This window comes from Sinohyriopsis cumingii, chromosome 15 (genome assembly GCF_028554795.1).
Source record: "Sinohyriopsis cumingii isolate HCF-2022 chromosome 15, ASM2855479v2, whole genome shotgun sequence".
NCBI classification, from domain to species: Eukaryota; Metazoa; Mollusca; class Bivalvia; order Unionida; family Unionidae; genus Sinohyriopsis; species Sinohyriopsis cumingii.
The window spans coordinates 46,547,318-46,559,522 of NC_142975.1; the positions used below are offsets into that span (position 1 = coordinate 46,547,318).

At 36.7% G+C, this 12,205-nt stretch overlaps 1 protein-coding gene across 2 annotated transcripts in view; it reads left to right on the top strand.

Annotated features, from left to right (window-relative positions):
- The first annotated feature begins 10,042 nt into the window (after window positions 1-10,042).
- The window catches only part of LOC149781736 (dnaJ homolog subfamily C member 11-like), a 117,214-nt gene continuing 115,051 nt past the window's right edge, over window positions 10,043-12,205 (top strand). For both annotated transcript variants that reach the window (XM_089935848.1, XM_089935847.1), the window contains exon 1: window positions 10,043-10,177. In XM_089935848.1, coding sequence (XP_089791974.1) covers window positions 10,100-10,177 — 78 coding nt within the window. In that variant the 5' untranslated portion in view covers window positions 10,043-10,099. The remainder of the gene's footprint in view (window positions 10,178-12,205) is intronic.

The following is a 12,205-nucleotide window of genomic DNA, read 5'->3' on the forward strand; positions in this document are numbered from 1 at the left end:
CTTGGACTAATAATAATTGGTAAATTTACTCAAGGTGCTGCATATGATCGCAAACTACATCACTCGCGACTGATTATCGATGATGCTGAATTGGATTTTATAATTGCTGACGCTGTTGCGAGAAATATATTTTGTAATCGGGAGGATGAGTTCTTGTCCGACGGGAAAAAGTTGGGCACAATTGTAAGTTATATCGACGGAGAATCGCCTCAATACACACATCTAAGATCTTCAATGCTGGCTTATGTTTCTACAAATTTGCTATCAATGATAAATCGATTTCCTGACACCGCAGTTAGAGTTAAAACGGATTCATTTTATATCAATAAAAAATATTCAGAATTACTGGCTTTTACAATGAAATCCGCAGGATTTTCGGATGAATGGAGTTCGTGGAGAATAAAAGCGGAGATGTTACACGAATATTGTGAATCCGCTGATGTTGAAATTAAGGATGATTATTGTAAATCAGAAATGTCAGAAATGTCGAACGCACCATCTGTGTATGATCCAATCACTAGACACAAAACTGTTTATTTAAACGGGCCGGGTGGGTCTGGTAAGACAACTCGAGCGATTGAATTATTTGGAAAATCGGATATGATTGTGCTAACACCTACACACAGGCTTGCCAGGGAGATGAAACAACGAGGAGTCAATTCTTGTACTTATCACAGCTTTTTCAAATACAGCGGCGGTGTGTGGACGTCAGATCGAATGGGAACAAAATATATTCCCGAGAAAATAATTTGGGATGAGATATGTACGGTGCCCTTGGAAATATTAAAAAACATTTCTTGATTGGCTGCTAACGAAAAATACTGCAGTGATTATGTGCGGCGATCACGGTCAACCACCTCCGTTTGTCGGCGCATCTCCACATGATTGGTTAAAAGATTTTGTTGATTATTACGAAGAAGTGTCTGATGATCATAGAGCACTTGATGCAACGTTGAAAGAATTTAAAACATTAATCAGATTACAACCGAATAAAATTCAATGTGAAATTATGCGCGAGATGATTCCTGAAACTTCGATGAGCGACTTTTGGAGCGTGTGGAAACCAGACGATTTGATAGTGGCAAGTAGAAAGATAGTCAGAGACATACTTCAACAGCAGTTATTTCAATTACAACAAGAAAAGTTTCCAATGCTGCCAGTGCCGTTATGTTATAGACCAGCTGATACGCGGTTACAGAATATAGATGTTGATATTCCTGGGAAAACAGAGAAACAGAATTTAGTACTGAATGATATTGTGTTAGTTGATATTAATACTGTCAAAGATGCACTAAAAATGAATAAATCCCCGTGGACGCTAGGATACGCAATGACAATTCATTCATCTCAAGGACTAACTATCAGTGATACAACTGTCTGGATTGTTGATGATCGAATCGAATGGTCAAACTTAGTCTACCTAGCGGTGTCCAGAGTCAGAAGAATATCTCAACTGCGAAGAATTGTCTTGGAAGATTCAATAGCTGATAAAATTAATAATGAAAACAACAGCGACATAATAAGAAAAAAACTCTCTGGTTACAAACAGAGTGACAAAAAAAATAATCGCGACTTTGATCTTGATGATGAATTTATTATTGAGTTAAAACAACAGCAGAATAATCACTGCGCGAGCTGTAATTGTATAATGCTATGGCAGTATTCGAATAAAAATTCAAGACAATTTACCGTAGACAGAAAAGATAACAATCGCGGTCATACACGTGATAATATCATGTTGACCTGTCTTGAGTGCAATCGACGTAGAGGCGCTAGTTAAGTGATCGCGGTGGTAATTCCGTATCCTCAGGAATCACCTGTAATTGCTCACGTGTGAATCCACGTTGAGGAGCAGTTGAATCCAACCTATAGATTGCTGGTCTACCAGTGGATCTTGTCACGGTGGTTATCTTGTGTGTGGTGACACTCCAGATAGGATCAGTCGCTCTTCGTTTACCACCTTCAAGTTCACCTGGTTCATATAAATATCTAACTGTAACATTACCCAGTATCGGCTGTGCTGAAGAATCACGTCGTACGGGTATATGTTTTTTTGTGATCGCGATGGCAGGTTTCATGTTGGTTGTTCGTGTAATCTCATTATTTAATGCAGCTATCACGCTTGGTAATCTTGCAACCCATTCGCGCGATCTCGTATCTTGAATAAATTCCTTCGCGTATTGATATCCAAATAACCGCTCAGCAAGTGTTCGATTGAATCGCTCAACAATTGCCTGATCGCGATGAATTTCAGTATGTCCTAGTCTGATGGTAACGTTATGTTGCTTCATCAGTGATGATACTGCACCCTGAAATTCTTTGCCAGGATCACCTTGTAATAAATTTGGCCAACGTAGATCACGTTGATAAATTCGTTTAAACGCAGAAGCAACCTCAGATACTGTTTTAGTCGTTAACGGTTCCGCATCTTTGTATTTACTTGCAACATCAACTACAGTTAACGCGTACTTGTATGTACGTCTTCGGATAGTATCATGTGGCAGAAATAATATATCAGCCTGATGAACCTCATTTGGTACACTAACATCAAAATGTGCAAAGTGAATTTGTTTAGGGCGCGGTAGATGAATTTGCCATATTCCCTGTCGGGATAACCAATTTTTAGCAGTAACTTTTGTAACTTTTGCTGCTTCAGCGAGTTTACTAATTGCTGCGCTACCTCTCCAATATCCTTTTGGGGAATAATAAATCGACTCCATTATATTCCAGTACCTAGCGCTAATTTACCTTTCATTGCGGATTTTATTAACCAGGATGCTAACTTTTCTTTGAAAGATTTATCAGTGATGGCATTTAACGCATGAATTAATTTCACGTCAGCGAGATGCCTATCTTGTAGATTTTTACTTTTATAAGCTACATCATGGACATGGCATGCTTTATCGATAGCATTTATCGGATACTCACCTGGTTTGGGTTGATCTTGGTCATCAAGTCTGATATCAAGTCGGGTTCCAGGACCACAGTAATTATATCCTGGAAGATGTTTTTCTCCTGGGTATTTAGCCCACGGTGTTCCTGGTAACTTGGCTAACTTGGCTGCGATATCACCTCCTTTTTTTATAAATAAATTTAAACTTTTTTGTGCCACATCGTTCACACTTGCCTGTAAGCGCTTGTCGATTATTTTTTGTTGTAATTGTTGTCATATCCGCAGTGGGGTACGTGCTCGGCATTTCACACAATATAAATCCATATTATTTTTATGATATATCTAATGGCGATTACTGACTTTTCTGCGTCAAAACGACGAGAGCCAATCAAACATAACTCAGTGCTACCAAATTCAATTCGAATGATTATTATAGGTCCATCTGGGTCGGGTAAGACACAGTTGTTACTTAATTTAATAATGAAGTGGATGAAGTGGGATAAATTATATTTGATAGCTCCATCTGTGGATGATCAACGGTGTTTTAGCGTACTGAAGGATTACAACAAAAGTGCAAAATCGATAAGTGAAAAAGATGTTGTTGATTTTATAACTGATATTGATGAAGCACCGAGTATCGATGATATTGATGGGAGTATTAATAATTTAGTCGTATACGACGATATCATGTTGGACAAACAATCAAACCCCGCCAGGATATTTTCACGCGGCAGGCATAAAAACGTTGATGTGATTTATGTAACTCAACGATATACACAAATTCCGAAAGTGATCAGAGATAACTGTAACGTTCTCGCGGTATTTAACGGCGTTGACATACACACGTTACGAAAAATACATCAGACCTGGTGCAGCGGTGACATGGACATAAATAAATTCAGAAATTTCTTTAGTCGTGCTCAGGCAAAACCACACGGATTTGTAACAATAAATTTACATGATCCTCGGATACGGTATCGAGTTGGGTTAGATACAATTTTTAGTTAGTGTTAAAAATTCTAGAATTAGAAATGCTTGAATTTTGAGCAGCAGAGAGACTGAGTCACCGAATGTTTCGTCTAGTAGACCCTTGTATCGAGAAGTAGTTATATAGGTAGATATTTTTCATCAGATAACCCTTCTGGTCAGCGGAGAAAGCCTATTTATCAGTGTTTTCTGACTAGAAGGGTTTATATTGTGAAGACAATACTTCTATCAAGAGTGTTTTCGATAGAAGGTTCTGTTTGACGAAATAGTTGGTGGGCTCAGTCTCTCTGCTGCTACATTGCTACCGGTACAAATTCTTGCGAAGAAGTGAAAATTCACTAAATCCAAATTAAAATCGGTCTCTTCTGGAAGTAGGATTGTGTTGCTTTGGCAGCCGCTGCTATACCATGGCTTCTCGTCTCCACAGCCAGTGCACCCCAATTCATCGTCTTCTTAGTTTATGTCATGTTTGAAAATTATGTTGCATTGATTCATTGCACACAGACGCTAGCGCATCTATATATGGAATGCGACGTCACAAGCAGCTATCTTCGGATTGGAAGACAGACTCCACTCTGTGACTGAATTTTGTAATGAGTGCTAGGATTGGTAAAACAAAATATATTTTTAAAAATCGTTTCGATCTGATATTCCACCACAAATAACCGCGTTCATTTCATTCCCTTCACCTGTTCTCGTTACAAGATGTGGACTAACGTTTAATCATCTGCCCCTTTATCGTCGATGCTGTTCCGTGGAGACTTACCCATGAATGTGAAATCATCATGGACAAATCATCCGGATCACCGATACGAGCGTTTGAAAATAAGAATCTATGTGGAGAGACAATGCAGTCGGAAGAGAGTCCTCATCTACGGTCCAGAAGTCAGAAGAAGTGTGACGAAGAGAAGAAGACCTATGCGATGCCCTCTGTGTTAACGGATTGATGTTAACAAAAAACCAAAGGCCCTTTTCAGGGCCACTCATATGCCTCGAAAAGATTTGCTTTCTTGCCTAAACAAATTCTTTTTAAGACACTTTTATAGTTAAGGCATGATAGATTGATGTTCATTAATCTATGTATATGTGCTGTATATGTCCATGTCTATATCTCTCCTGTATTTGTCTCGACCCAGGATAGCGGTTATTCAGGTCAGCTACTTGCAACATTGTTGCCAGTGTTCTGTCCAATTGAGGTCAGCCCCTTGCTACATTGTTACCAATCTCCAGTACCGTGACGTCACCTTACCTGTTCCATTCCTATTGTCCCTATACAACAATCCAACTTTCCCTTGACGTTATACAGGCCCTATATTCCTCAAGTTCGATTCCCCTTGACGCTATATCGTCCCATGGTGTGCTAAGATTTGAGGCTGTATCGCCCCCCCCCCCCCCCGTGGGGGGGGGGGGGCTGTAATGTATTTTTCCATTGAGGCTATCTCGACTCCAATAACTACTCCTATGTCAAGTAGAGGGATTTATAATCTTGTGTACTGAAATAATTATTTATTCCTGCGATAACATCTGGGCAGAAATCATTTGCATTGTATTATTCAGAATTTTATTTAGGTGAAATTATTTATTCGTTTAAATTATTTATTCACTGGAAATAAATAGTGCTCATCTATAATATTCTTGGAAAGAGACATTAATTTGGACTTATAGTGATTCAAACAAGGAAACTAAAGATTATGTGATGTAATAAGAAACTGTTTGCGCATCATTATATTTCGGGCCACTTGTATATTAGTACATTAGACACTACGGGCACATCAACAGTTTCAGCGCTGGAAATCATATAGAATACCACTAATGTTTATTTAGAACTTTATTCATTAGGACTTGTGTTGATAAGTTTAGGATTATTTGGGATTTATTTCGCAATACCGTAATGTCTTTTTTACATTTTCACTTTTGTATTCAAAGGAAATGAATTATTTGTTGGATTTTACAAAGCTTATTGCCTCTAATTATTTTCTAGTACTTATTTTAAGACCACAAAGTCGTGATATTGTTAACATCATGCTGTAAAATGTTACATTAAACTGTACAGGCCGAATCAAAAGATTATTTAGAATACTTTGTCCGAACTTTTGATATATGCAAAATCAATGTTTTCACTCGACCGTACCCTGCCTGTCTGAATCCTCATCACAAACTTAAAAACCTAAAGTTACCCTGGTACTAAATTATTTAAAACCTTAAAAATAAGAACAACTTTTATCAAATCAATGCATTACGTACGTGGCGTGTATCTAATACAGTTGAAAAGAGATGATGCAGATGTTAAAACATCTTTGACATTGAAAATCACCGGCTGATGTTTTTCTGTCAACTGTAGAAGTCTTTGCATGCAAGAAGAATGACGGTGTTCTCCCCACACATTACTTCAGTCAAATTCGAAGAGAAAACTGTGTTGCACACATTAGCATAACACCTCCAACCCTTTTATATTTCCTGTTTTCTTATTTACATATATAAGCAGTGTTTCAAAGTGATTAGACCAAGGTAAAGTATTGTCAATAAGGATGCCTAAAAATTCAGCATATTTAACAGTTTCAATTTTACACCATTCACTTATGAGTACACTACTCTGGATTCTGACTGCTCCTTGTGTTCAGCGGATGAGCACTAGGTCGATTTTCTGTATTTTTAAGCAAAGTTTATCGTCATCCATCCAGTTCAAAGCACACTGTAATTCTTCGTTTAGTGTCCGAATGGTCCTAGGCGCTTGCTCTTACAAATCACTTACATCTCATCTTTGTCCGCGTTTTGTCGAGTCTCTGGCTTGACCAGCGTGGGTATGTGAAAAAGCTTGCCGCTAGCTTTCCGTGGATCAATAGTTCTCCCTGGAGTTTTCCCCGGTTCTTCCTCTAGCATATATGCTGCCACGTATAGGCAGCCTAGCATGTGCTGAAAACGGCTTGAAACCGAGAACAACAATAGCAACAAATGCTTTGGCAAATGATTTTAGGTATAATGAAAAGGAAGGGCCTAGAATTTACCCCAGTGGTAATTTCCGTAAAATCAGAGACATAACCTCCAATTTACAGCTTATAATCTACTTCTCAGATAAGATGAACCCTGGCAATGAGAGGTTTGTAACATTGGTGGAGGAAGAATGGTGGAGGAAGAACCCGGGAAAACCCGAGAAGAACCACCGACCCACGAGAAGCTACTGGCAAACTTTCTCACATACCCACATTGGCCGAATCCTAGACTCGAACCCACGCAGACAGAGGTGAAATGGCAGTGATCCGTAAAAGAGAGCGCTTTAGACCACTCGGCCTCCCAGGGCCCCAGTTTAAGAATAAAACTCCAGCTAATTTTCCGTCGTCATATATATTCTTTAACTAGTGATCAATCAAACCAATTATTGCTGTCTCGCCGAAATGATTTGAACCGAAGCCTGACTGACACGAGGTAATACAATCGTTCTGTTGATAAGAAGTCATAAAATAAATTGAAAATATATCCTTTTCGATTTATATAACAGATACAGGTTTATAATTACTGGCAATAAATATGCCTCCTGAACTAAAATGAAAGGGGGCTGTAACACGAGTTTTTTTTCTCCCAATCATCTAAAAACATATTGGTTCGCTTGGACAAATTAAATATGCGAACTGGTGGCTAAACAATCTAAGCTATCAAGTTTTAAGAGTTTACAAGCCCTCAAAAACAGTAGCCTTAGAATATTTTTCTATAACAAATTTTCGAGCAAAATCCTCAGTAATATTTTGGCTATCTCCTCTTTTCCTCTCACCAATTGTACGCTGATTACACCCAAATATACAAATCTAGCCACCCAACTGAAGTTGATGCTTCCATCCAAGGTGTAGAGAGGTGCATTTCTGATGTGAAATCATGGACGACATGTAACAAGCTGCGGATGAATGATGATAAAACTGAGGACATTCTGATCACAGCACAATGACTTTCTCATCACATCCCTTACCTCAAACAATAAATATCAGCAACATGAAACATTAAATTCACACAATCAGTACGAAATCTAGGTGTTACCCTAGACAGTACTCTCACATTGCACCAACATGTCATGAACATATGCAAGGCTGCATATCTTGAGCTGAAACGTATCAGCTTCATTCGCAAATATATTTCAGTTGATGTCCCTAAAACACGTGTGTGTTCATTAGTACTTTCAAGACTGGACTATTGTAACTCAATTCTGTCTAGTTCATCTCAATATCTACTCCAGAAACTTCAAAAAGTTCAAAACACAGCTGCTCAGATCATACTTAGAGTACCACGATCAGAGCACACCTCCCCCACTGCTCTGTACCCTACACTGGCTATCCATTCGATCCAGAATCAAACACAGAATTTGTTCTCTGTGCTACGTTTCACTGACGGACTCCAGTCCAAGATACTTACGTTTCACTGACGGACTCCAGTCCAAGATACTTATCCGACCTCACCCATGTATACACCAGCAAGATGTTTACGCTCCTCTTCTGACAATCGTATAATCATTATTCCCACAATGAAAACAAAGTTATATGGACAACGTTCTTTTGCATACCAGGGCCCAGCAACGTGAAATGAATAGCCCACTGAACTTAGACACAAAGACACAGTGATCCCATTCAAGAGTGCTCTTAAAACTCACTTATTTTGACAGCAAGAACAAACTTAAAGACCTAATAATGTTTCCTACCTTAACTATTTTCAGCATGTTTTTTTAATGTTTTTTAAGTTCATGGTGTTTTTTTAAAAAATCATATCATTATAATGTTTTTCATGTTATTTGTGTTGTCTATTGTTGTAAAGCGCTTAGAGCTTCTTAAGATTTGGCGCTATACAAAGTCATCATTATTATTATTACTATTATTATTTTTATTATTATTATTAGGAGGAGGAGGAGGAAGAGGAGGAGATGGGGGATGATGATCTACGTCAGCATGAATCACTAAACTGTTCTCACCTCATTCTTATTCATTATTATTATTGATATTTTTCTCTTTTTCTTTTTGTGTTGAATATATTTACTTTCTTTGTTGTTTGTTTAGCAACCAAAATCCTTTTAAAACTCGTCATGTAAATGAAGAGACTGGAAAATTTGTTGATAAAAATATAAGACTTACAATAATATTTTATTTGGAAGCAATTTTACGTCAATTGTACGTTGAGCATTTACGTTACAAGATGTGTGTGTTTTCGATAATTTTAGGACAAAATATTGCCGATATTTTATATACATTTTATTTGGAGGGAGGAGGGGTGTATACATTGTCAGGATTTTACATATTCTCCTACATTATCCCCTGACTTGGTGTACAGGAGATTCCCTTGAATTATTTTATATCCTCACTTATACACAAACAAACACACACAAGTATTGTACATAAAGACACACATGCACAAAGTCCAAGGTGTTATTAAAAACTGCCTGCTTTTTTATTTTACAAATGTAATTTTTATTATTATTTGCCAATTCCTATCCCATTAATGCCAACCCCACCCCATCAATAATTATAAAACAACTTTAAGATAATAAAAGAAAACCATGCACATACCGCAATCTGTCAGTAAGGTCCTCTTTTTCTCAAACTCATCAGTTCAGTTGTTCCCTTTCGCTATGTCTTTTTGCCGCTTTTAATGTGTTAAATACATTTTTAAATAACTGATGAAATTTGGGATTTCCGATACAAAAAATGATATTTATATAACATATCTTGCAACGTAGATTCTAAAATAAAATGCTTATACAAAATTTGTTAATTCCTACAAATACATCTTTTCGTGTAATTCTAAAACTGAGGTCACAAGTATGGATCCATTCCACAAATTTCCAAGCGTTCACTAGCTAGATAGTGATGGAATAAATATTCATCAATTTCTGTTCATGCCTTATAAATGGCACAATTGTCATATCACTGAAACTAAATTTAAAAAAAAAAAATTATTTGTGGTAATATCCATTTATATAAACATTAAAGTTAAATCAGCTTTGTAATTTGTTATATAAAAAAACTTAGCAATACCCCAGACCCCCCCCCCCAACAAAAAACTAAAACAAAAAAAAACAACAAACAAGATAAAAAACAAAGCGACAACAATTGGCTAATGAGTCAACACCAGTTGCACTCTATAACTTCCGAGACCAAATTTCATGCGCTATAGGAGTCTGCAGTTCCGCTACTTTGAAAATCGCCACTATCGGACCCTTGTGTTTGTTTTGTTCCGAGGTAAAACATGGCTGCGCCCTTGGAAGAAGACGATACGGATCTTTTCAAGGATGATTACTATGCTATCTTAAACTTACCAAAAGATGTAATTATCAAGTAAATTGCAGAGCGCTTAAGGTGCAAATTGCTGGGAAAAACTACAGCAGGAATCAGTTTCAAACATCGAAAATTTAGCTTTAAATTATGTTAGATGCACGTGCAGTCTGACGCAAGTCCCAATGTCATACAATGTCAGTATTTGTAACAATACAACTATCTATGTACCAATTACAAACTTTTACATTACGTATTACCGGAAGGTGTGCTTATGCACATCTCAGCGTACAGAGATAAACTCCGCGGCGACGGCAGACACCGGGTTACTAGGAACACAGAGGACTTAGTTTTACTTGTATAATCGTGTAGATAAATGTATTGTGAGATCACGGGACTATTCGGTCCATAGCAGAGTCGGCCCATTTAAGAACTCGGCTCACAATGAACTCAACCTTCCCAGATCGGCCCATAACGTACTAGGTCCACATAACGAACTCTGCTCATTACGCACTCGGCCCATTTTATGTTCGCTCACGATTTCTGCAATAGTAATATGGATGTAATGGGTTGGTTTTTTTTGTTAAACGGCCATTTCATATCTTATATTCTTTCTGCACTTCTTTCAACTGTCATTTATTCTGCAATAGAAATTTAATTGAAAATATAATACGAGATTAATTTAACTATATACTAAACTATCAATATTTGGATACTGACCATGTCCTGTTGCTATTTATTGTTAACTGAGTTTTACAATAGCACATATCAGCTCTACTACTTGTAACTGTAAACATGTGTTGACACGTGTGAATCCGATAACAGTCGCACTTCCTATCCTTATACTGTAAAGTTTGCATTAACAGTAAATATTTTCCATTAATCTTAGTTTGAAACATATTTGTCTTTGTAAGGCCATCATGTTAATCGACTTAAATAGACATATTTAAGAAATAGAAGCATACAGATAAAGCAGACATTTCAAATTCTTATGTAATTATTTTTCTAGCGTAAATTTTATATATTTGCCCGTCTCGGCCCTGTTCTATTTCTGGATTGACAAGGGCAGCACCCACCTAAGATTTTACTTTTTTCTTACTAGACTATTTTTTTGGTCTTGCTCAGAGATTGCTATGTAAATACTAGAAGAACTTGCAGATGAAATGCAATACTGATGTATCTTTGAAAAATAGAGTACTGTATTAAATGTATTTATGAAAAGAAAAGGATAGCATTATTGATGAACATAATAAGAAATACACTTATGGAAAAATTGGAAAGAAAGAAAGAAACATACTAATGAGAATTTGAGAGCAAGAAAAGTGTTTATATTGGACATACCTGATTGCTTGAATCAAATACATCCTGATAATGTACAACTGATCCTTTACCTAAAAATATTGGCATGTGATCAGTCGAAAAGAAACGAAAATATTTATTAAATACTACGGCTTTGGTGTATCTAATCCCGGTGCATAAATGAGTTACAGAAACTTTACATAGTTAAAACAATAAATAGCCAGGAAGAAAGAAAGTCAATTTATATTTTATTACTAAATGTCTGAACAACCAGAATTCATCTTTTGTATTTAGATAAACCCAAGAAATTCAAAACAGCTTCATTTCTTGTATCTTTTATCAATGAACAGTTTGATGATGGTTTAAGTTCTGTAGACCAAAAATATGCTTGTCAAAGAAAACGATGGCATGAAATATTTACTTTTTGTTATTGATGAGGGTTGTTTTTCTTGATATTTGTTGATAGAGCCTTTCAAAAGCAAAAGGACACAATCAAGTTTATAAGCTTTATAATCTCCAGAGGAAGAAGACCTATACAATTTTGGACAGATAGAAGCACTGAATTGTACATAGCTGGCTGCAAAACTTTATGAACATAAATTGAGTGTACTGTTTTATTACATGAAATCAAAAGAAACGTACATGTATGTGTGTGTGTGTGTGCATATATATATATATATATATATATATATATATATATATAGTGATCAGAAAGAATAATGATTAGGGAGTTGAAAATTTTATAAATGTTAGCTTGCCCTTGCAGGCTGATGAAATTTTA